The sequence below is a fragment of the Kogia breviceps genome, chromosome 7 (genome assembly GCF_026419965.1).
Source record: "Kogia breviceps isolate mKogBre1 chromosome 7, mKogBre1 haplotype 1, whole genome shotgun sequence".
Classification (NCBI taxonomy): Eukaryota; Metazoa; Chordata; class Mammalia; order Artiodactyla; family Physeteridae; genus Kogia; species Kogia breviceps.
The window spans coordinates 105,797,698-105,824,344 of NC_081316.1; the positions used below are offsets into that span (position 1 = coordinate 105,797,698).

At 38.7% G+C, this 26,647-nt stretch overlaps 1 protein-coding gene and 1 pseudogene across 7 annotated transcripts in view; one reads left to right on the forward strand and one right to left on the reverse strand.

The window, feature by feature from the left end:
- The window catches only part of SIK3 (SIK family kinase 3), a 245,164-nt gene that overhangs the window by 107,446 nt on the left and 111,071 nt on the right, over positions 1-26,647 (reverse strand). For all 7 annotated transcript variants that reach the window (XM_067038993.1, XM_067038991.1, XM_059070187.2 and 4 more), the window contains exon 2: positions 1,101-1,217. In XM_067038993.1, the coding sequence (XP_066895094.1) occupies positions 1,101-1,217 (117 nt within the window). The remainder of the gene's footprint in view (positions 1-1,100; positions 1,218-26,647) is intronic.
- On the forward strand, positions 17,350-18,120 carry LOC136794590 (small ribosomal subunit protein eS1 pseudogene; annotated as a pseudogene).

Consider the following 26,647-nt stretch of genomic DNA (forward strand, 5'->3'; position numbering starts at 1 on the left):
TCATTATGTGAGCAGCTGATGCCAGAGACGAGCCCTAACACTGTAGCCTTAACTGTATACACTAATATCGACATGCTTTCTTTCCCATGAAAGTAACAGACTATGAAAGCTTCCCCTTTGGGCCTTGGGCAATGTACTCTTCACACTCTTACACATGATCCCGGATCTGGGCCAGTAACCATTTACTGCAGACTAACAGCAGCAAATGAATTGAGGGGGTGGCCACATCCTGCAGAACCAGGTGATGGCTGATCTGGTAGAAAGCAGTGAGCAAGGCTGGCCCTATGTACAGGCAGAGCTCATGGCTGCCAACATGCTGCAACTTGAGAAGCACCTCAAAGCTCCACCTCTCCCAAAATACCTCCTCTACCAGCCTGCTAAGGCAAGGTCCTCCTCTTGTATCTGGCTTAAAATTCCAGCCATTAGATTTACTGCTTTTGCAGTAAGGCTAGGGAATCACTTTTGATGACGGCAATGAAATATGCATGCTTCTTGGGAAGATAAGAAAACCAGAACAGAAATCTCTTCCATTACACAGAATCAATCTCTTGGTTATCAGAGTAATTAAATGCTATCTTAGAAAACTAAGTCTAGGACCCCGTTAGAATAGAAAGGAGGTAGGCTCTGACTCATACAAGAAGCCATATTTAAAATATCCTTTGCCATCATAATTCATAACATGAGCAGAGAAATTAGTATTTAAATAATATTGTAAAAATTATTATTATTTTCACCCCTCAACATTCTGTTCCTTTTGGGTTTCCCATTCTGCTTTAAGATTCTGACCTAAATAAGTAAGTTCTCATCATCTTCTAAATAATCTTTTTGTGTAACTCTAAGAATGGCATCCAAGTTTTAAAGAACAAATTATAAAGGCCTACTTAGGTAAGTTGGACCTTACCAGTAAATACCCAAGGGAAACAGAAGTACTGAGTTGGGGGATAATAGGGTAGGATAAATAGTAGGATGAATATACGAACATAGAAACAAAAAAAAGTTGCAGATGTTCACCCACCCACCTTCTCTTCAAAAGTAACCACAGACACAAGAGACCATTCTGGGTTCTTTGTTGCCATACGCTACACCACTAGTGATCCTACCTGGTAAAGCCTGATAATATGGGGGTGGCAAAGCATCTTCATAATTTGAACTTCTCGGAAAATCTTCTTCAAGTTTTCTTCATCCAGCTGGGTCTTATCTATGATCTTGATAGCAACCTGACAACAGAAAAAGAAAATTTACTCTGATGCATTATTATTATTTTTTTATAAATTTACTTATTTTATTTATTTATCTTTGGCTGCGTGGCATCTTCCTTGCCACACATGGGCTTTATCTAGTTGTGGCGAGTGGGGCCTACTCTTCGCTGCAGTGGCTTCTCTTGTTGCAGAGCATGGACTCTAGGCACACGGGCTCAGTAGTTGTGACGCACAGGCTTAGCTGCTCTGCGGCATGTGGGATCTTCCTGGACCAGGGCTCGAACCCATGTCCCCTGCATTGGCAGGCGGATTCTTAACCACTAAGCCACCAGGGAAGCCTTCTGATGCATTATTAAAAGGAGTTTACTAAGAAAATTAAATCCACTCTAAAACATATTCCACAAAATACAAACTGCCAGTATTTTGCTTACAGAATGCCAATGAAGAAAATAAATTTACTCTTTTTAAAAAGACAGAAAATGGACTTCCCTGGTGGCACAGTGGTTAAGAATCTGCCTGCCAATGCAGGGGACACGGGTTCGAGCCCTGGTCTGGGAAGATCCCACATGCCACGGAGCAACTGAGCCCATGCGCCACAACTACTGAGCCTGCGCTCTAGAGCCCGTGAGCCATAACTACTGAGCCCACGTGCCACAACTACTGAAGCCCGCACGCCTACAGCCCGTGCTCTGCAACAAGAGAAGTCACTGCAATGAGAAACCAACGCACCACAACAAAGAGTAGCCCCTGCTTGCAGCAACTACAGAAAGCCTGCACACAGCAACAAAGACCCAATGAAGAAAGAAAGAAAGGAAGGAATGGAGGGAGGGAGGGAGGAAGACAGGAAATGGATTCCTAGCGAGTTGGTCTCAAAGGAACAGACTCCTAAAGCTAATGGGTCTTCTGCCGTTTCTTAAATTGCTGCTACAGTAAAACCCCAGGACAAAATACTTCATTACTCTGCAGATGCGCTTACATTTTAGGCAGATCATGCTGGGTGCAGAGAATGGTATGTAGGGCCTCTTATTAAGACAAGAAGCTTATATCATAAGTAAGTGATGACTTAGTAAAGGCTGACCAGAAATTCCATAGGTGCATCCCACACCTCACCAGATGCTTCTGTAACTCAATAACAGTAGTAGTAGTGGTGATGGTGGTGGTGGTACCAGAAGCAGTTACTATATACTGAACACAAGTTGTATGCCAGGCATAATCCTTAGTGCTTTGCAAGTACTAACTCATTTAAACCTTACAACACTCCATATTATTATCAACCTTATTTTACAAATATGGAAACTGAGACACAAAGAGATTAAGTAATTACCCAAGATTAAGTAATTTATAGCTAGTATGTGGTAGAGCCAAGATTGAAGCCCAGGTATCTCAGCTTTGGAGTCAAATTCTTAATGATAACCCTACAAAAATCTGGAGATCTTTCTGTGCTATATATACACTGCTTCAGCTTAAAACAGCTTTTTACTTTGCTCATAATTCTTAAGATACTCAGCAGCACACATATTTAAAAACAGAATGAATGATGAAAGACTTTTTAAAATTACTAAATCTAAACTTCTTCATTATTCTCAGTGAAATACTCAAAATATTGGGTTGCCCCCGCATATCTCTATATCTCAGTTTCAATTACTCAATCAGTATGTAATCAATGAATACTAGTTGGATGAAGGACCAGGACTAGGCAAATTTTAGCCCCTTTCAATTCCTAAAATTCTATGATTCTATACACTGGGGGAAGAAAATAAAATTTATACTAATTGAGAAAAAAAGGAAAATGAAAAAACAGGGAAGCAAAAATGTCAATACTAAAAAGTTTAATCCAAGGATATAAAGACAGTATGGAACTATATGTGGTAGATGATTTGAATGTATGAATGACCAAAATAACAATACATTTGTTTGGAGCTGTTTCATATGTAGAATGAGGACTAATGGGAGAAAGGCACAGGTAGACAAATTTCAGCTCAATTCAGAGTTAAGCCCTGCCTAATGATGGAATGTGGTAAAACGAGGTGGGTGTAGCTTGAGCCTCAGAGATTAACCAGACACAGCCTTCACTTCAATGAGCTCACAATCTAGTAGAGGAAAGACACATGTGAAACAGCCAACTATACAACATTGGAAATACAATCAATAAAGCTATGTACACAGTATAAGTAGAAAAGAGGATGAAGTATGACCTTCACTTGGGGGGAGAATAAGTAGACATAGGGAAAGACTTCACAAAGAAGAGAGAACTTGAGGAGAGACAGAATTGAGATGGGCAGAAAAGAAGGAAGAGAATTTTATAAGGAACAACAGCAGAATCATTAACATGTCCTACCAGCTACTTGACCTCCTAATAAGTCTTGAACCATATGACCCGCGACCACTAGCATTTCTACTCCTCATCACTGTGTCAGATCATACAGTGTGCTGTCTAATATAGTAGGCACCAACCACATGTGATTACTGAGCACTTGAAATGTGCACTTAAAATATACACTGGATTTCAAAGACTTAATATTAAAAAGGGAATATAAACTATTTCACTGATAGTTTGTACATTGATTACATGCAGAAATAACATTCTGGATATACTAGGTAAATAAAATATATTAGTAAAACTAATTTCAATGAAAAGGCAACCCTATGGAATGGCAAAAATATTTACAAATCACATATCTGGTAAGGGGTTACTATCCAAAATATAGAAGGAATTCATACAACTCAGTTTAAAAAAAAAAAACCAATTCAAAAATGGGCAAAGGACCTAAACAGACATTTTTTCCAAGGAGGACATACAAATGGCCAACAGGTACATGAAATGGTACTCAACATCACTAGTCACCAGGGAAATGCAAATCAAAACCACAGTGAGATACCACCTCCTGCCTGTTAGGATGTCTACTATCAAAAACACAAAAGATAAATGCTGGCAAGGAAATGGAGAAAGGGGAACTCTTTTACACTGGTGGTAGGAATGTAAACTGGTACAGCCACTATGAAAACAGTATGGAGGTTCCTCAAGAAATTAAAAAATAAATCTACCATATGATCCAGCAATCTCACTTCTGGGTGGGAAATGAAAGGAAACAAAATCATTATCTCAAAGAGATTATCTGTACTCTGATGTTCATTCAATAGCCAAGGTATGGAAATGACCTAAGTGTCCATCGACAGATGAATGGATAAAAAAATGTGGTGTATGTATACTACTGAATATTACTGAGCATTAAAAAAGAAGGAAATCCTGTCATTTGCAACCAGTGGATGAACTTGGAGGACATTATGCTGAGTGAAATAAGTCAAAGACAAATATCACATTACCGCATGGTATCACCTACATGTAAAATCTAAAAACGAAAGAACGAACGAACAATAGAAAGAGCCAAACTCATAGAAACAGAAAGTAGAAAAGTGGTTGCCAGGGGCTAAGAGGTGGGGAAAATAGGGAGAGGTTGGTAAATGGGTACAAACTTTCAGTTATAAAATGAATAAGGTCTGAGGATCTAATGTAAAAAATGGTGACTACAGTTGATAACACTGTGCTGTATCATTGAAATCTGTTGAGAGTAGAACTTAAATATTCTCACCATATAGAAAAAAAAGATAAATATGTCAGGTGATAGATATGTTAATTAACTCAAGGGGTAAATCCTTTCACAGTGCATACATATCAAAACATCACATTGAACACTTTAAGTATCTTACAATTCTATTTGTTACTTACACTTCAATAAAGCTGGGTGGGGGGAACCTAACTAATTTCACCTGTTTTTACGTTTTGAAATGTGACTACTCAAAAAGTAAAAATTATATACGTGGCCCTCATTTTATTGGACAGCACTAGTCTAGATGATACCAATAAGCTACCAATTAAAGCAGGTATTCCACGAAAATGACTTCTGAAATACTTGACCCAATACTGAGAATTGCCAGCCACCCATCTCAAAGAAACTTGGCAGGCTACAAGGCACTCAATGCTCAACACTGCCTCGGGGAGAATCTTAAATAAGGTCTCAAAAGCTGCATTCCAAGAACTCAATTTAATTCCATTAAAAAATGTTTACTGAGCAACTGACTGGCTTAAGGCAGTGCCCTCACAGCAGCTCACTAGCAGCTACTCTCAACAGAGATTCTGTGAAAGAATTAAGTTTTACACTCCGTTTTACAGCAGTTCTCAAACTTTTTGGTCTTGGGATTCCTTCTCTTAAAAATTACTGAGAACCTTCAAAGAAGTTTTGTTTATATGGGTCATATCTATCAATATTTACTTAGAAATTAGATTTAAATTACAATCAGAAATTAAAACAGAAAATGTTAAAGCAGAATACACATGCACACATTTCATCAGCCATCAGAGTAATCATATCATCAAACATCAGGTGGTCTTTTGAAATCTCCACTGTAGAATTATGAGAGAATGGGAGTGAAAAATGAAAATAATGTTTGAATATTTATAAAAACAGTTTTGACCTAGGGACTCACTTGAAGAGTTTTGGAAACTCTGGGGTCCCTGGATCAAACATTGAGAACAACAAGGCATCACTGTATGTCATGAATTAACTTCTTGCCTAGTTATCTAGAATGGTACTGAAACAGGAGGGAAGGGGACAGAACACAACCTTTAAAAGAATGACATAGCCATAGGACATGACAAAAACTGGTTAGAACCAACTAAGTCCAAGATGGTGGAAGATATGACTTCCACTGGACCTTGAGCCTCATTATACACTCATTGTAATAGATTAGCATATGCTAAATGACACACCCGCCAGAGGCATGACAGCTCTGAGGCTGACCATAAAAGGTCAAAAAGTGAGCGGGTGGCCCAATTCCTGGAAATCCCCACCCCTTCCCCAAAATAATTGGAATAATTCTCTCACTCATTAGGCTCTGAAATTACCCAGCCCATAAAAACTAATCATGTCATATTTCAGGGCCTCTCACCTTCTGAGATGGCCCACATTCTGTCTGTGGAGTGTGTTTCTCTCTAAATAAATCTACTTCTTACCAACCACTTTGTCTCTCACTGAATTCTTTCTGCTACGAGACATCAAGAACCTGAGCTTCGGGCTTCCCTGGTGGCGCAGTGGTTGAGAATCCGCCTGCCGATGCAGGAGACACGGGTTCGTGCCCTGGTCCGGGAAGATCCCACATGCCGCGGAGCAACTAAGCCCGTGAGCCATGGCCGCTGAGCCTGTGCGTCCGGAGCCTGTGCTCCGCAACGGGAGAGGCCACAGCAGTGAGAGGCCCGCATACAGCAAAAAAAAAAAAAAGAACCTGAGCTTCATTAAGTCCTGAGACCAGGTGTGTGATCTCAATTAAAAGACCGTGGGATCAAGTCCCAATCTGAGTTGCACAGTTTCAGTACCACCTTTCGGAAAACTGAGAAAATCTTCACTCAATTTTTTTTTCCTGTAGGACTTAATTCCTTCTATAAGAATTAATTCATTCTCAGTTGAGATGGCTTCTAGAAAAGGAATTTAAATGTCTTTGCAATCAGCCTTGTGAAAAGCTTTTTCCTTTTAAGCTTACTAGAAAATAGAATTGTCATCAGGAAACAGGTATAAAGCAACCCCAAACCACCACAAACTACACAAGCTAGACTATAAGGCTAAACCTGCCAAGCACTAAATGGCCATGATTAAAGATGTACCATATGTACCACAGTCAGGACGTAGGCTGGTCATAGTCTTGGGAAGATCCTGACCTTTGCGCTGGAACCAATCAAGGAGTTGGTATTTTAGCTTGTAACGAATATTCAGATCAAGTACTAAGGGGCAAAGACATACGTTTGGAAAGAATCCATTATTCCATCTATTTTACATACCATCATAACTGTTTCTGGGAAAATATGCAGCTGTCAAGCCTAAGGAATGACTGAGATGTTAGGATTCTAGCCAACTTCAGACAGGAGGATTCAACATGACCACCAACGATAATGGTCAACCAGCTCTCAATGGATCCCAAAGGAAATACAGTTGACTCTGAACAATGTGGGTTTGAACTGCTAGGGCCCACTTATACACGGATTTTTCTTGATAGTAAACACTACAGTACTACACAGTCCATGGCTGGTTGACTCCACAGATGTGGGGGAATCAGGGATGTGGAGGGTCAACTGTAAGTTTTATGTGGATTAATCCCCATGTTGTTCAAGAGTCAACTATAGTTTTAAATAAAAGAAAAAGAAAAAAAAAAGATTCAACTATTGTTTAAAATATCTAGCAGGTCTTTAGGTGATTTTTGTTTTTCTATACTTCTCTGTTTGGGCTATACTGAACAGGGAAAATAAAATAGTTCATGCCATGCACAATGTCTGGGGGATAGAGAATTGAGAGCTTACCTGCAGTGACAAAATAGACCATGAAACATGCATTATTCTTGGAAGTATTTCTAAGGTGGAACACGGTATATTGTGCATAATTAATAAATGAGAATTTTCTGGTGACTTGGAATTCAAGGCATAGAAGGGACATTTTTAAGGCAAAAAAGAAAATAACTTCTGTTCCAGTAATTCCCATCTGGTTAACATTTTCCATCTCAGAAAACAGAAGTCTTAGGAGTGTCTCCAACACAATGGGCAACTCCCTCAGCCTAACTGACATTATTGTTGTTGTTATCTTAACATTTACATGGTGCCAACAATACTTTGTATGCTTTACAGAACACCAAATCAACTCCTGGCCTGTAGGTTTACCACTTAAATGAACTGAACAAAAAGATATTTTTAAAGGGATGGGGGGGAGATAGGAGAAGAGGATGGAGTTGATTAAAAAAAATGAAGGTAAGGTTAGAATTACTTACAAAATATCAGTCCCCATTCCATTTTCAGGTATTTATTTTGGATTGACCAAATCTCAGAAGTCTAAGACGGGGATTTAGATTGAGACTGACGGCTTAATTCTAAGGGAGCTATTTAAAAGGATGCCCTGAAGCCCTTTTTGAAAGGAAGAATTTAAAGGAATGGCAGGAAAGAGGGAGAGGCCCAAAGAAAATTGGAGGGCAAACAGGAGCTTTGAGAAGAGAGGAGGGATTGGGCAGAAAAGCATAGAGAAATGGGAAGGAAAAGTGTAAGAGCTAAATGGTTTAACAAGGACGTCCTAATAGTTTAAAGTGGCTACCAAAGCAAACGGTATAATGAAACAATACTAATTGTTACAGAAATGTTTTGAAATAAAAGAAAAACAGAGAACAGCAGTTAGTCCAAGGAGAAATTTAAAGTTATGGTAGGAAATTAAGCTATGAAAGATGAAATTTTCATGCCAGAGAAGAAAGACTGGACATGTGAGTAAAGAACTTGGCAATGGCCTGGACTGTGAGGTCAGAAGGAAGCAGAAAGCTGAATGGATTTCAAGATGAATTTTCTTAATGAAGTACATGCTACTCTACTCCTTCCTGGAGTGCCAGCTCATAGGTAAAAATAACACAGACTCACAGAAGGATTGTGCTCTCCCCAGGAACGGCATTTGTCAAGGAGTCTGTGTACTGTTAGGCACATTTAGATGTAGCACCTAGAACACTCAAAGCTTTTTAAATCACCAGCTGGAAAGAGAGCTAAACTCAACTGGCTCGGCATAAACTTTCTTAAACTCGGCATAAACTTTCTTAAACTTCCCCAATGGAGATTTCTTACAGTGTCTTGCTAACCTTACAATGAATGGTAGTGTTGTTCCCAGTGAACAAAGTCAGCAACAGTTCATATTTTAAATGTTTCAAATTATATTAATATGCCCCCAAGGCCTAATAACATAGCCTGCATTAGCAGGAGGTTGACTGAACCAAGGGAACACAGTTAACAGTTGAAAAACCATTCTAAATTCCTCATCTCTTTGCATCTCCCAATTATTTGGTAATGAAGACTAAGGGAAAATAGGGAGCAATCTCCATTATCAGATAAGCATCTTACCCTCCCTACTTCTGAAACTCTTACCTGTCATGCATCCTTAGATGTCAGTATTGTGAGCTAATTGTCAAGATGTACATCTTCGTCAAGCCAGGCATTTCCAGTCTGAATGGTTGTTAACACTGGGCTGTCTGTCTTCCCTGCAGCAGCCCAGAGTTAGAGCCAGCTTCCCTGTGCCCATCAGGAGCACTGCACCAAGTACCTTCTGAGGGGCTTTCCTAATTCCAGCTGCAAACCGTAAGTGCTGGCAGGAAACGTCCCCCTGGGATTCCACCAAAATGGGAATATTTTTGTGTGGTGGCTTTTTGCATTTATTCCGACTTCAATGAGTTCCTTTTATTAAGTAGTCATCACATTTTAAAACCAAACAGATTTTATTTCCATAATGAATGTCTGTGTCTCATGTGCTGAACAGTGGAGTTTAAGTGACTTAAATCACTCGCCCGGATAGTCTAACTGGAACATTAATTAATTCTCAAATTTCTGATATTTATTTAAAAGGCAGGAGGAGGAATGCTGATAAACAACAGTGCCATAGAAAAAAATTTGAAAAACTGTTTCAGCAAAATATAGCTCACTATGATACGGATTATTGCTATTAGATTGGCCAAAAAGTTTCTTCAATTAGTGAATATGTTGTTCAATACAGTTCTTGGTGAAAATGACTTTTATTTTTACTTAAAACTGAATGAATTTTTTGGCCAACCCAATACATATCACATGTATGTTAACATTATTGTACCCACATTAAATGTAAAAACACAACTACATGAAGTATGTACTTCATATCACAGTTAACATTTAATAAGACTGTTCATCCTTTCCCTTAGCAGGATTACATGCATACTAAATTCTGACTTTCTATAATAGTCGTGAATTGACATTACAGTACAAGTCTAGAATTCTAAAAAGCTACTGGAAGTACCAGCAAGGATTTACTTTTAAATAAGCTACCATAATTATATATTAATTCACTAAAATATTAAGTATAGTTAATAACAGTGAGGGTTTTTTTTAAAAAATCATTAAAAGCATCCACAATTTAAGCAAAAACCAACCTATTTATTACACTGTCTACTGGGCCCTCTTTTGACCTTATGACAATATTGTTTTTAAGCAAATGGATATGACTTCTAATTCACTGCCAAAGAGACCCAAAAGAATCTCCAGACCTCAGAAACAGTTTCATTTAAGACAGACATATTTGCATAAATATCTTTTTAGAAAAGTAACAGACTATGATAAACATCATCCAAAAAATCACAAGAAATGAGATTTATGAGATGAGAAATGAAGGGAGAATAGAGAGCGGGGGCAAAGAAAATAAAATGTTAATTGATAATAACTTCACCCTAAAAGTAATTATCCCTCCCTTTTTAAAATTTATTTTATTTTTATTTATTTTATTTTTGGCTGCATTGTGTCTTCGCTGCATACGGGCTTTCTCTAGTTGCCGTGAGCAGGGGCTACTCTTCGTTGTGGTGCATGGGCTTCTCACTGCAGTGGCTTCTCTTGTTGTGTCTTGTTGTGGAGCACAGTCTCCAGGCACACGGGCTTCAGTAGTTGTGGCACATGGGCTCAGTAGTTGTAGCTCACGGGCTCTAGAGCGCAGGCTCAGTAGTTGTGGCACATGGGCTTAGTTGCTCCGCGGCATGTGGGATCTTCCTGGGCCAGGGATGGAACCCGTGTCTCCTGCATTGTCAAGCAGATTCTTAACCACTGCGCCACCAGGGAAGCCCTATCCCTCCCTATTTAAAGGTCCTTTTGAATTTTCCTGAGATCTCTGGGTCAGATTTCTTTAGCGATCACACTGGCATTCTTTGAAACAAAGTCAAAGAAAATTCCAATAAATCAAATGTACTTTTCTGAGTAGAAGATGGCACAGAATAAAGAGTTCTGGTAGGAAAGACATAAAAACTAACACATACAGTAGCAAATCTTTTTCCCTCTGAACAAAATCTCATAGAAGCTCTAATACGTAAGATGAGGAGTGGGAGAAGCACCTACTCTGGTTAACTCTGGGTAAGAGGTTCAGAGACAGACAAAACTTTTCAGAACCCTAGGGCTCTGGAGAGCAATTCAGAAATCACTGGGACAGCAAAAAGAGAACTGGAGTGAGAGTTGAGATGTGGAAACATTTGTGACCTTGGGCATATCACCTTACCTCTATAGTCCTCAAGGTCCTTATCTACTAAATGAAAGGTGTGACTGTAAGTGACTTGCAAGCAGAGTTATCAAGACAAGGTCTCACCATGCCAACTCCTAAGCAGAACTATGAGAGACTTTGGTGTTGCTTCTTTTGCATTTTTATTTTATTTTTTTAAGTTCCAAGGTTCATTCACATAAAATGAATCAGAATCACTAAACAGTTCTCAATCTTGAACAATTAAAATATTTAAGCCATCTAGTTTTATAGTGCTATATAATATAGGACAATATGATAAGCAGAAAGATGTATTTACCACATTTGAGATAACTTCAGTGAGTAAGCTCTTAAGTATTACCTTTCTTACTAAAACAGCAATTAAATACGTTGAAGCGTAACACCACGGTCTACCTAGGAAAGCCTTGGCATTTTTGCTGCTAATATTTTCTCTATTAGTAAAATCAATATCTCCTACCACTAAGACTAAGAACACTGATAATCAATAATATTATTAATTTCCATTCCACTTACAGAACAAACAATGGTAGTCTAACTTAAATGGAATGTGATGCAGGCCACAATTAAATCAAACTAATTAAGCCATAAATTATAACCAAACTAGGAAGATGTCAATATAGAAACCAAAAATCCAAGTCAAAGAATCTTATCCAAATTTGATAGTTTCCATCTATAAAAAGAATCTTAGAAATGAGAAAATTGAAGTGTCAAGTTTGTTTTATATTTTTTCTTTGTGTTTTAAACAAGTTAATTTCAACATATTAACCATAATAAAAATAGTTTTAAATTTATTAAGTACTTAACACATGCCAAGGCAGTTACTTTTTACTTTTTATTATGAAAAAATTCAAATATATATAAAAGTAGACAGTAATACAATTAAATCATCAATCAGCTTCAACAATTATTAACTCATGGTCAATCTTGTTTCATCTATACCTCTACCAATTTCCTCCCAAATCCCAACTGCCATATCATTTCATTTGTAAATATTTCAGTATGTACCTCTAAAAGGATTCTCTTTCTTTTCTTAAAAGATAACTATGGAACAGTTATCACACTTGAAAAAAATAACAATAATTATAGGCATTAACTCAATCTTCACAACAACCCTGTGAAGTAGGTACTACTAGCATTCCCATTTAAAACTGACGCACAAACCAATCAAGCAATTTGCCCAGGTTACACGGTACTAAATAGCAGAGGCAGAATTTGAACCCAAGCAGTTGAGCTCTAGAACCTGAACCCTTAACTACACACTATGTTTTGCTGCCTCTCAAAACTAGATTTTATAGTAAGGAGTTCTTAAATATAAACATAGTAAACTGACCAACAAAGGAATGAATGACAGAATCCGGAGTCAGCAAAATTTTGAAACCGGGAAAATACATCACAGTACTTCACCTCTCCTCCAGCTTCTTTCTTCATCTTCTGCTGGTATGCTCATGAACACCTCTACCTTCCTTCATTTAACATAATGCCAATTATTACAAGGTTTGTTCTTTTCACTACAACCAGCTCCACCAGGTTAAGCTGATACTTGGGATGTACTATGTGACTAGCTTTCATCAAAACAGACTCACTGGGTGCAGTCCTACTCAAAATTAAATATTCTCTATAGAAGTCATAAGATGTAGCAGGCAGACCCTAAGGTGACCAACCTCCAGTGATTGTACACACCATACATTTGAATATTCATGACTTTGTGTAATCTCTTCTCTCCCCTCCATCGAGCTGGAAGTCCTGATGCAGTAAGTGGCCATGTTTGAGAAGCTCCTAAGAAAAGGAACTGTGGATGGTCTCAAAGAACTGTAGGCCACCTCTCTAGAACCTGCGGGCAGCCTCCAGCCAACAGCCAGCAGAGTCAGTCATAAAGCCACAAAAAAATAAACTCTACCAGTAGCCTGAATGGTCTTTGGAGGGAGCCTCCAGATAAGAATGCAACCCACTCAATACCATGATTACAGCTTTATGAGACCCTGAGCAGAGGGTCTCCTGACCCACAGAAACCATGAAATAAAAACGTGTGCTGCTCCTACCTGGACTGGGGAGTCAGCAGTGACTCCCATGAGGAAGCGATACTTAACTGAGCTCTGATAGATGAACGGGCGTTAACTGGGGGGAGGAATGTTCAAAGGTCCCAAAATAGAGGTAGCATGGCAAACAAAGACTGAAAGAAAACGAGTGTGCTTAGAACAGAGTAGAGAAGGAAGACCAGACTGAGGAGGGCCTCTTAGGCCCTAGGAAAGAAAGTGATTTGGAGGACTTTATCCTGAAAGCTATGATTAAAAAGTTTTAAGCAGTGGGTACCATGACACCTAAAGGTCCCAGAGACATCTTTTTTTTTTTTTTTTAAATTGCGGTACGCGGGCCTCTCACTGTTGTGGCCCCTCCCGTTGCGGAGCACAGGCTCCGGAGGCGCAGGCTCAGCGGCCATGGCTCACGGGCCCAGCCACTCCACGGCACATGGGATCTTCCCAGACCGGGGCACGAACCCGTGTCCCCTGCATCGGCAGGCGGACTCTCAACCACTGCGCCACCAGGGAAGCCCCCAGAGACATCTTTAATTCAACTGTACAAAATCCAATTTCATTATCCCTATTTCTCATTTCCCAATTTCTATAAATGGCACTACCCTTCTTCTAGTTAGGAAATGACAAAGAGGCTACATTATTTTACAGTCCTACCAGTAATGCAGGAGAAGGTTCTAATTTTTCCACATCCTCACCAATACTTGTTATTGTCCATCTTTTTTAAATTATAGCCATCCTGAAGGGTATAAAGTGATATTTCATTGTGGTTTTAATTCTCATTTTCCTAATGACTAATAATGTTGAGCATCTTTTTATATGTTTATTAGCCAGCTGTATACCGTCTCTGTTCATTTTTTAATTAGGTTGTCTTTTTATTATTGAGTTGTAAGAGTTCTTTATATATTCTCAATACAAATCCCTTATCAGATATATGATTTGCAAATACTTTCTCTTCATTCTGTGATTTGTCTTTCACTTTTTTAAAAAAAAAATGGTACAGTTACTTTTTAAAAATTTATTTACTTTTGGCTGTGTTGGGTCTTCGTTTCTGTGCGAGGGTTTTCTCTAGTTGTGGCAAGCGGGAGTCACTCTTCATCGCGGTGCGCGGGCCTCTCACCATCGCGGCCTCGCTTGTTGTGGAGCACGGGCTCCAGATGCACAGGCTCAGTAGCTGTGGCTCACGGGCCCAGTTGCTCTGCGGCATGTGGGATCTTCCCAAACCAGGGCTCGAACCTGTGTCCCCTACGTTAGCAGGAAGATTCTCAACCACTGCGCCACCAGGGAAGCCCTGTCTTTTTCACTTTTTTGATGGTATTGCATACAGCACAAAAGTTTCTAATTTTGATGTGGTTCAATTTAATGTTTTTTCTTTTGTCCCTTGTGCTTTTGGTGTCATACCTAAGAAATCACTGCCCAAGTCCAGATCACAAAGATTTACTCCCATGTTTTCTTTTAAGAGTTTTACAGTTTTAGCTCTTACATTTATATCTATGATCCATTTTCAGCTACTTTTTCAGTATGGTGTAAAGCAGGGGTCCAACTTCACTCTTTTGCATGTGGATATCCAGTTGTCCCACCATCATTTGTTGAAAAAACTATTCTTTCTCCATTTAATTGTCTTGGCACTCTGTCAAATGACCACATTTGGCTTTTATTTCTGGACTCCTGAACCTATTCCACTGATCTGTCCTTACATATACTATCTTGTCTCCTAGTTCTGGATATTCTAGATGTTGATATTCACCTTACTGTCTTCAGGTTGGTGTTAATTACACAAAACAATGGGTTTTGTAAAGTCTCAAGCACCCAGCACAGGACCTAGGACCCAGAACCCAGAGCAACTATTTATAATTATTTAGCAATTATTAACTATTAATAGCAACTATTAATGAACCAAACCAAAAAGATTTCTGCTTGTGATTTAGGGGGAACTTTTAAAATTATTTTTAAAAAGGTCAATTGATAAAGCAAATATTAAAAATTGAGATGAAAATAACCTACCAACTTAGCAAAATAACAACAGAGAAATAGAACTAAGAAAGAACTGGAGTAACAGTTACTAGGCAACCACAACAATTACTAAAGGGATGAATACTCCAAATTTTTATTCCAATTAAATCATTCATTAACGTAAGTGTTCATGTTAGATCCTAACTACTTCTTTTAAAAAGGAAAGGACTGAGGTGCTTACAAAATCAAATACATAAAATAAGACAATTTAAAAAAATCAATAAATTCTTTCCTCCTATTTTCTCAAAGCTATAGTGCCCTTGGGAAAGGGCCAAACACTTCTAGATCAGCAGATATGCAAAGGATTCTTAGCATTAAGTCCATTAGTCTACAGGCAACACACACAGGGAAACTTCTAATATATGAAACAGGGACAAACTGTGTTAGACTCTTCAAAGAAGAATAGATATAGGAAGTTCTGGCCCTCACCTCCCCAAATCTCTGCTTTTTAACCAAAAAAGGATAAAGTGAGGGTTTCTTTGTCCTCTGGTTCCTCCAAAGTAGGTCAGGTCTGTGTGTAATTATTGGCTTTAGCATTCCTTCAGAAAAGGAAGAGATATCAATGCATGGAGATTTTTAAAAACAGCAGACTCAGGCTAGGGTAGAGGCAAAAGAGTGCCTCTGCTGCTTACCAAAAAAATAAACTAAGAACAGTCTTTTGTTTTTAAAAATAGAAAGTCAATTTTAAGACAGGTAGGATAAGAGGCCTAATTTCTCATTCTAAGGCTACAACCCCTGAACTTGAACTTGTGGATAAATCCTCCTTGTTTCATCTTCTTCCTAGTCATGCTCCCTACTTAGCAAGGTTGACATGAAGAAACCGTGAAAAATAAATTCAAAATATATTTACCAGAGGGTTTTATATGTAAGAACACCTACCAAAAGATTAATTAAGAACTAGTATTTTGCATTACCAAATCTTTCCTTAGAAAAAGAATCACTCTGGGGTTCTTTTTAACAATATGCTCATAGAAATTTTTATTGTGAAATACATTACATACAAACCACAGTTCCTTATGTACTTTTCTCTTCTAGTCCCTATCCCAAGACAATCACTATCCTAAAATTTATATTATCATTGCTTTTCTTTACAATTTTACCCTATATGTATCATCAAACAACATATTATTTAGATTTGCCTGTTTTTAAATTTTATATCAAGAGAATCAGACTGATCATTGTTAACTGCCTTTTTTGATCCTTATAATGTATTTATAATATTCCTCCATGAAGGTGCATGCAGTGGTACCTAATTCACAATATTTATGCTAAGTAGTCATCCTTTTACAAATATACCATCTTTATTATTGCTTTACAGTTGCTAGACATTTAGGGTGTTTGCATTTTTAGCTATTATGAACAGTATTTTAATTATTCTTATACTTGTCTCCAGGGCCATGAATACAAAAGTTTCACTAGGGTATATATTTAGGAACCAATAAGTAAAGCCAAATTGTTTTCCAAAATGGTCATATCCAACAGTGGGACTGTTCCCACTGTTCCATATCATCAGCAACAACTGTTATTTCTCATTTTTCCCAGTCTGGTGAGTGGTGGGGAGCAAAGAGTTCCTCACTGTTTTAATTTGCATTTCCTTGATTACTGAAAAGGTTGAGGATCTTTTCATATGTTCACGGACCATTTATTTCTGCCTGTGAAATAAACTTGTTCGTGACTTTCCTATTTTTTTTTTTAAATTTGAAAAGTTCTTTTATATTCTAGATGAACTTTGTCAGTACATCATCTCTCAAGTTGTGGCTTATTTTTTCACTCTCTTTATGGTGTCTTTTTTAAAGTAAATTTTTTATTGAACTATAACAGATATGCAGAAACGTCTCCAAATTATAAGTGTAACCCACATACGAAAAAGCAACTTGGCCCTTTTGGCTCTATGAGCAGCACCATGGTGGTCGCCAAGAACAAGTGCCCTTCTAGGAGGCCTCACTTCTAGTCTAGCACAAATTACCTAGACTATTTGAAGGTGATAAAAGCATATTATAAGTGATTTTTTCCTACTGTGAAAAAAAAAAAAAGAACAAGCACCTTACAAAAGGCAGCAAAATGGGAGTCAAGAAGAAAGTGGTTGATCCATTTCCTAAGAAAACTTGGTATGACATAAAAGCACCAGTATGCTCACTATAAGAAATACTGGCAAACCACTAGTTACAAGAACTCAAGGAATGAAAATCGCATCTGATGGCTTCAAGGGTAGTATTTTTGAAGTGAGCCTTGCTGATCTGCAGAAGGATGAAGTCGCATTTTGAAAAGTCAAGCTAATTACTGAGGACGTTCAAGGCAAAAACTGCCTGACTCATTTCCATGGAATGGATCTTAGCCATGACAAAATGTGCTCCGTGGTCAAAATGGCAGACCATGATTGACGCTCATGTTGATGTCAAGACTACCAATGGTTACTTGCTTCATCTATTCTGTGTTGGTTTTACTTAAAAACACAACAATCTGATGCAGAAGACCTCTTACACTGAGCATCAACAGGTCCACCAAACTTGGAAGACGATGGTAGTAATCATGACCCAAGAGGTACAGACAAATGACTAGGAAAAAGTGGTCAATAAATTGATTCCAGACAGCACTGGAAAAGACAGAAAAGGCTTGCCAATCTATTTATCCACTCCATGATGTCTTTGTGAGAAAAGTAAAAATGATAAAGAAGTCTAAGTTTGAACTGGGACTAAGTTTGAGCTTCATGGTGAAGGTGGTAGTTCTGGGAAAGTCACTGGGGATGAGACAAATGCTAAAGTTGAACGGGCTGGTGGAAATGAGCCACCAATCCAAGAATATGTTTAAGATTCAGAGAAAAAAATCCGATTTGTGGGGAAAGAAAGCAATTTGGGGTTCTCAATAATTTTTAAGAGTATAAGAAGTCCTAATATCAAAAAGTTTGATAACTGCTAAATCAGACATATGTGGTATCTTATTCTCTGTGCCACTAAACCTCATATGTCCCATCTCTTCTTTCTCTGTACTATATTTCAGAAATTTTCTTCAGATCTACCTTCCACTTCACTCTTGAATTCTATCCAATCTATATCATCTTTCCATTGTGTTTTGTCATTTTATTTTCTTTAAATTTATTTATTTATTTATTTATTTTTGGCTGCATTGGGTCTTTGTTGCTGCACGCGGGCTTTCTCTAGTTGCAGCAAGCGGAGGCTGCTCTTTGCTGCAGTGCGCAGGCTTCTCATTGCAATGGCTTCTCTTGTTGCAGAGCACGGGCAATAGGCACGTGGGCTTCAGTAGTTGTGGCACGTGGGCTCAGTAGTTGTGGCTCGCGGGCTCTAGAGCGCAAGCTCAGTAGTTGTGGCACACGGGCTTCACTGTTCCGCGGCATGTGGGATCTTCCCGGACCAGGGATCGAACCCATGTCCCCTGCATTGGCAGGCAGATTCTTAATCACTGCACCACCAGGGAAGCCCCTGTCATTTGTTTTTTATTTCTAGAAGTTCTGCTGAGACTGAGCTCTTCTTTCACACCTTCCTCAACAATTCTGAGTCTCTTCACCATACCGTAATTTTAATCCCCTTTTATTTCTTTAAACATCTATAGTCTTTACAAGACTAATGATTACCGCTGAAGTTTTAGTTATCTAACACTGTATAACAAACCTCCCCAGAACTTTGTGCATTCAAATAACAACAATCACTTATTTTGCTCACAAATTTGCAATCTGCCCAGGGCTCAGAAAGGACAGCTTGTTTCTGTTCCATGTGGCACCACCTAGGGCTGCTTGACAGGAAGTTGGAGGATCCAGTTTCCAGAGGCTTCTCACAAGGCTGGTAAATCAGCATTGGCTGGCAGCTGGCAGCTTAGGCCTCAGTTCATCTCCACATGAGTCTCTCCATGGACTGCATGGGCTTCTTCACAGCATGGTGATGGGTTCCAAGAATGAGCATCCCAAGAGAGCAAGGAAGGGGTGTGGCATTTCTATGACTTAGCCTCAGAATTCACATATCACTTCCGTTGTATATTTTGTTGACTGACTTTTGGTCAAAGCAGTCAGAAAGGCCTGGCTAGGTTCAGTGGAATGAGACAGACTCTACTTCTTGATTAGCAGAATAGCAAGGTTCTAGAATGGCACATGGGTCGGGAAATACTGTGGCAGCCATCTTTGGAAAATATAATCTGCTACACCTGACTCACTCATAGTTGCTTGTCTTCTTGTGCAAGCTCACATCTCTTGCAACTTTATCCATAAAAATTTTTGAGGTCTGTCCACAGAGATTTAAATTTGATTCTCCCAGACTCTGGGAATCATAACCAACTAGGACTACTAACAACAAAGTTAGCAGCTGAGAAATTTTCAGGCCTCACAGGTAGTACAAAATCCTGGCTGCAAATCCATGTGAGGGCAAGCTTCTGTTTAGGCAGTTTCTTGGGAGACTTCTTCCCCTTCTCCATTCAGATCCAAGGCATTAATATGCAAGTCTCTGTATGCAGGGAATTTTTTCTCCTACTCATCCACTGAGAAGTCACCTTTCTGGGATCCCAGTTTTATACAGGGCAGTTTCTAATATGACCTCCCACTCTGCTTGGACACTATTTTTTTCTCTTGTCCCTCCTCCCTTTTGCTCTAAACCCATAGGAAACCCTCAGTACAAACACCACCATCAATGCTTACTCTACATTGTGGAATCATGCTTTCTAGTCCTTTCAAGGCCTTCAGTTGTTTTTCTCACATGGGCTTTTTCTCACATGTATTTTACATATATTTTTCCTTTCCCCAGCTTCATTTTAAAATGTTCTGACCAGAAGGGAATTCTCTGCACATCTAATCTACCATATTACTGCCAAAGAAATTACTCACCATTCATTTTAAGCTATTTCACTTACTAAAAAAAGATAAATAATGTCAGGAATACATCTACGTTTTTCAAAGGCAGCTATGTAAAATATCATATTTACCTGGATGGAAATGCTTTGGAAAATGTCCTTAATTAATACACTTCCCACAAAGCAAATCAGAGGGAACTTAAACTTATTAGAAACAGTAACTTCTGCCCCAGAGTCTTCACATCTTTTAAACTCTATTGGGCTCTATGTCCTTGTACGTATTTTTAAAAATTTATCTGTTTTATTTGTTTATTTTTGGCTTTGTTAGGTCTTCCTTGCTGCGTGGGCTTTCTCTAGTTGCAGTGAGCAGGGGCTACTCTTCCTTGAGGCGCGTGGGCTTCTCACTGCAGTGACTTCTCTTGTTGTGGAGCACAGGCTCCAGGAGCACAGGCTTCAGTAGTTGTGGCACGTGGGCTCAGTAGTTGTGGCTCACGGGCTCTAGAGCACAGGCTCAGTAGTTGTGGCACACGGGCTTAGTTGCTCCACGGCATGTGGGATCTTCCCAGACCAGGGCTCGAACCCATGTCCCCTGCATTGGCAGGCGGGTTCTTAACCACTGAGCCACCAGGGAAGCCCCCTTGTACGTACATGGTTTAGAACTGCACCACAACCCAAGGTAAAGGAAACTGTACCGATTTAAAGGAAAAAACAAACAAACTATTTCTAGAGTCAATGTCTTAAGGATAAAATTTAAAAAACAAAAAAAGATGAGGTCAATGTCATGTAGGAAGAGGTAAATTCAAGTTCTCTTTGGCAAAATGAAAATGAATTAACTGGATTTAATATTCATATGCATTTTTTGAAACATATTCTTAAGACTAAAGAAACAGCAGTTCATGAAAAAAAGGAGCTATAAGCCACTGGAATAAAGCCTTTGTGCATCAGATCTCCCCACCATGCTGAAAGCAATGGCTACAAATTACCATATTCCCCAAAAGATGACAGCCAAACTCTTCTATCCCAGAGGAAAAATGGCTATTACAGCCGTTAGTCGGCACTGCAGGAGGCTTAAGACTAAGTCACTGAACAGACCATTTATTGTTCTTCATCTTGTACAATATGACCTTTCCAGCTCAGCCTGCTAAACATCACAGTGGTCCACGAGGAGAAAACCCACATGGAAGCAAATTCCAAAATGCAATTTACCCTATAGGCAGCTTGCTTTTCCAGATTCTTCATCCCACTTTGCTCTACTCCCCTCTGGGTCATAACAGAACTTGGCAGATGTTAGAATTTGCTATGTATAAACTCTGGAGCCCAGATTAGAAAACTCAGCAAAGTATGCATTTGGTACTGGCAAAAATGGTCGCTTTGTGCACTGATTCAGATTTGCTAACTTAGGATATCTACGGTTTCAAAAATGTGTCTACAACTGTTGAAATTTAAAAATCGAGAAAAGGCACGTGTCACGCACATCCCAACATAGGCTTACGAGTCTTCTGAGATCATCCTCTCCGTACCAACAAAATACCAAGGCCATTACACAATCTGTGGTTTCTTCTCATAATTGAAGAAATTAATAGCTTTGGATGCAAAACTTAGATAGCTTTACTCTGAGATATTCTCCCAGCCTTGGAGCTCTGTGTATAGAATCCCAAAGTACCAGTTACCAGACTCCCAAGTAGAGGTCTACAAAAGGTTCTTTTCATTCACTAGCAATCTTTCTTCATAGAAAACTTCAAAAATGTCTTTTGGAAGAGTTTTCCACTTATAAAAAGAGTCTGCAACAAACCCCTATTGTATAGCAGTTTGTGTTTACCAAGTTGATAAAATCCATCTATACTGCATTTCATGTCATACTTTATTGATAGTTCTTTTCCTTATATTAAAATCAAAGAGTTAGCATCCTGACAAGGTAGAGAGTACACAGGATACATTTAGCACATGACATATGACCAAGTTTAAAAGGGTTGAACCTGGAAAAGGTAATTGCTCAGTTTGAATTATAAGTAATCTGACATACTGATTTGGGGAGCAAAGCTACATTCTATAGTTTTAGGCAATGTAAATCTACAGCATAACACAGCAATGAGTTTTCCCATCTGAGTAATAAGGGTAATCATATAAACTAATTACAGCCTAGAAATTAATTAATTGATCAAACTAGATGAGTTTACCCTTGGTAAATCAATAAGAGCTTGGTTGTCCATCTGGACATTAAAATGCTAGTTAGCAGAGGTTTTGTTATAACTTAAATCTGTTTTGATTTGCTTTACATCAGAATTCTTTTGGCCTCCATTCGTTCACCTACCTCTCTGGAAGTTCCTTCATACACAGCCAATAAAAGCAAAACAAGTACTTAAGCTTGTACATATGATTCTAAGGGGCTATCTTTTTAATAAATTTTGCATTTGTTTAGAGCAATAATGTACATGCATAAAGATGTTATTGTTAAAAAAAATTATACTTTGTAATGCAGTCCCTTAACACACACAAAAAAATCAGAGCAACTAATGCCTATTCAATGAATAATAGTATAACTACAAATAAAAAGGTCCTCATTTACTCCTGCAAAGAAACTGAACGACTTACTAGCATTAACCTCAATTCAGTATTTCAGACACACAGGCTTTACGAAGAAACTGAGTTTACCTCTAACTGTCAAGTCACGTAACCAGGTCTGGGTTTCTACAGGGCTGTGGTAACTCACTTCAGTTAGTGAAGCAACCCATCAAGGGCACCAATCATTCTGGTTGAGGGGAAAAAGCATCAATATATTTGGTATATTTTGGATATATACATTTTTTTCAGTCCACTCTTCCACCTTTTTCTGAAGAACAATTTTTTTGTTATACTCTAAACTTCTGGCTTTTGATATCAAGTAGAGAATTCCAATGTCATTAACGGTGCAGAAAGAAGAAAAGAGCCTGGGCTTGAGGCAAGAGAATGAAATTGGAATCCCAACTCTACCACTTAGTTTCTTATCTGTAGTACAACTACTTTAATAAAGTTGCTATAAAGGTTAAACGATAAATCACCTAGAACACTAGCTGGCATAGAACAGATAACTACATTATTATTATCATTCTACTTATTCCTGACTGGGTCCCTACCGTTTCCTAGCAATTCCAAACTTCTGTCACTTTCTTCAAGCCCTCTAGCCAAGCTCCAATCCCTAACTTTCAACAAATGACCCACTCTTGTGCTTGACAGAGAAAACAGACATGAAGAATTTCTTCAATTTCATGTCTCTAGATACCTTCATGCACCCAAATTTGCCTTTTCTTTTTCATTCTAGAAGAAGCAGGTCTTTCCTCCAACCTCAGGCAAGTAATCAGTGCCCAGTAACTGTTAGTCACTAACTATCATCCTCTTCCTCTTCCTCAACAAAGGAATAGGAATTTCCAAACTCCATGTTACTGAAGACTGGCTGTTGCTACAATTTCAGGCTTGGCAACTACCAACACTCATGTGATTATGGAGAACGGCTACTGGGTTTACAGTAATCGATTACTCTCTTCTTCATCCTCAAAATCCATTTAGCTGACATAAAGGAGGTCAAGTTCTCATCAAATAACTACTGGTTCAAACTCATAGAAACAGAAAGTAGAATGGTGGTTGCCAGGGGCTGGGGGGGAAGGGGAAATGGGGAATTTTTTAATGGGTATAGAGTTTCGGTTTTGCAAGATGAAAAAAGTTTTGGAGTTTGGTTGCACAACAAGTGTGAATGTACTTAACACTACTTAACTGTATACTGAAAAACAGGTAAAATGACAAGTTTTATGTTAGTGTTAATTTTACCACAATTTAAATACATACATATTGGTACTAGCTCAAGGCCACCCCAATATGACCTCTGCCAACCTTTGCCCTGAATTCATTTTCTGGACCCTTATTCAAATTAGGGAGAAAGTTCATTTAGCCATTTCAGTTTGTTCAAGCAAATTCCTGACCAACATCTAGATAATTTATATAACCTATGTTTTTATAAAAGATAAAAAAGATGGCATGCTGTTGAGGGATATTTGGGGGTTAGGATTGAATTCTCAGAGATAACAAGCACAGCATCTGCTTCCCTCCACCCAGCAGAAATAAATATTAAAATAATTCGCCAAGAATACTACTCACACTCCCAGTGGAATCTTCTGACATTGGCACATAGGATACTTGGGACAGAGGTATGGAAGCGAATAAACCTGTGGTAGAAAGCTCTCTTAACATAACCTGTTCCGGTGAAACTCACCAAATGAAACCCATGTTGTAGGAAAAAATTTGACTTGAGATGCAAATATTTATAGAAACTGTGACTTAAAGACCATCTATTTTTAGGAGGGAAAATATGCAGTAAATCTAACACAGCAACAAACTAAAATGCAGGGTGAAAAGATAATAGTAAACCATTTCAACCAGAATAAGAAACTGTACTTTTGAGAGTTATTTTTAAAATGTTAAGTATTCACTCTTTACCTCAAGATGTTCAAGAATCATTATACAGAGAACCGAGTGTGTTAAACACATGCAAACACATATGAACAAAAGCTAGTTTGGGTTGTAGTCACAGAACTTACCTGTAGTTGGGTGGTACAACTCCCACTCACCTCTTGAAGTATGTAAAGGGCATTACCTCAACACAGAATCATGTAATGTTAACACTAGAAATATCTTATTCTAACCCAAGCCCTTTGTTTCATAGATGATGAAATTGAAGCACTGAAGGGATAAGTAAAACCTACGTACAAAATAAATTATGAGATCCCAGCATATAAAAATTCAGTAACTTTCTAATATACCAACATTAATTTATAAGAAGATGTGATGATGATAATAATTTTTAAAAGAACACATTCACAATAGCCACAAACTATCACAAGCCTTGGAAAAAGCATTACAAAAACGTGTGAGAATTTTATGGAGAAAACTAGAAAACGTTAGTAAAGGATCTAAAAGAGGACACATGCCGCATCCATAGATAGAAATGCCTAATGCTGAAAAGAGCTCAGTTCTCCCTCTTGCCCCTATATAAGCCACACTCTAGTCTCTCTTCCAAATAAAACTACAATAAACAAAAGAATATTCTTCTATGTTGTGGGTGATAATGGCAAAGGGACGCAGGGGTAAAAAATATAAGGATAAACCAAGAAAATAAGTCATCTTACCCAAGCAGTTTAAACTTTAAATGAAGGTTTCTAGCCTATAACGCCTAGCCAGCAGCACTCTTCCTTCTACATTCATTATTTCTGCGAGTTCAAATGTCCCTCAGATGATCTGTGTTTTCATGCAGTTCTCTATATTTGCTTTAAAAATCAGTAAGGCGGGCTTTCCCTGGTGGCGCAGTGGTTGAGAGTCCGCCTGCCGATGCAGGGGACGCAGGTTCGTGCCCCGGTCCAGGAAGATCCCACATGCCGCGGTGCGGCTGGGCCCGTGGGCCATGGCCGCTGAGCCTGGGCGTCCGGAGCCTGTGCTCCGCAACGGGAGAGGCCACGACAGTGAGAGGCCCGCGTACCGCAAAAAAAAAAAAAAAAAAAAAAAAAAAAAAAATCAGTAAGGTCTTTAAAAATGTAAAGTGAACTTTGGAAACAATGTGGGCAGACTGGAAACTAATTTAACATTGTAACTTCATAGCCCGCCTTACACTTCCTTAAAGTCTGTACAAACTTGCACTTCAGTATTCTGCCACTGTGCTTCCTGAAAACAACACGGATACAAACTCTTTCTAAGTCCCTACAGATCAAGAAGACAAGGTCAGCCCCCCACCCCACCCACGCCGCCACACACACCTCCAGGACCAAAAAGATACAGCACCATAAAATCCTAATAAAAGTTCTATATTAAAACTAAAGGCAACCCAAATTATTTTCAGTTAGTAGTCTAAAGATAAAGAAGGGATTGAGTAAATTAAAATGAAAAATTAGACCTGACCCTGTGGAATTAACTTCCTATTACTGTGGATTTCCAAATTAAAATCCCATGTGTAGATTTTGACACATGAAGTAGGACGAGGCAGGACAATTAACAACTAAATTTTTAACCTAAGCAAGATAGTTTCTGACAGTTTAACTCAAAAAGGTAACTAAAAATACACATAGGGCCTAAGTTAAATCTTACTGCAAACTGGGAAATAAGCAATTGAAACTTCTGTTCTAATAGAGTAATTTCCAAGTCTCCTTAATGTTTTGTTACACCAGATCCAAAGCTGCTAAAATTTAAATATCACTCTGGAGACAGGGGCAAAAGATTCTTTTTCCCCTCTCCCTCAGAAAAAAATAAATTGGAAACCACAGACATTCTGTGAGAAGGCAATAAGACAGTCTGTGTTTTAATGGTGCAGTCATGTAAAGTCTATGGCCGGACACACCGACTATGCGAGCTGCTTGGCAAGCAATACAACATGGTGTTTACTAATACCCATCACTGTAGGGCTCTTGACTAGCCAAGTACCAGCAAATCTGCACTAAGTCTACAATTCAGAGGTGAGAACTTTCCTGAATACAAAGCTACTATAGAGGCCAAGTGTCCAGACTTGAGGAGGAGGGAACCTGCCAAC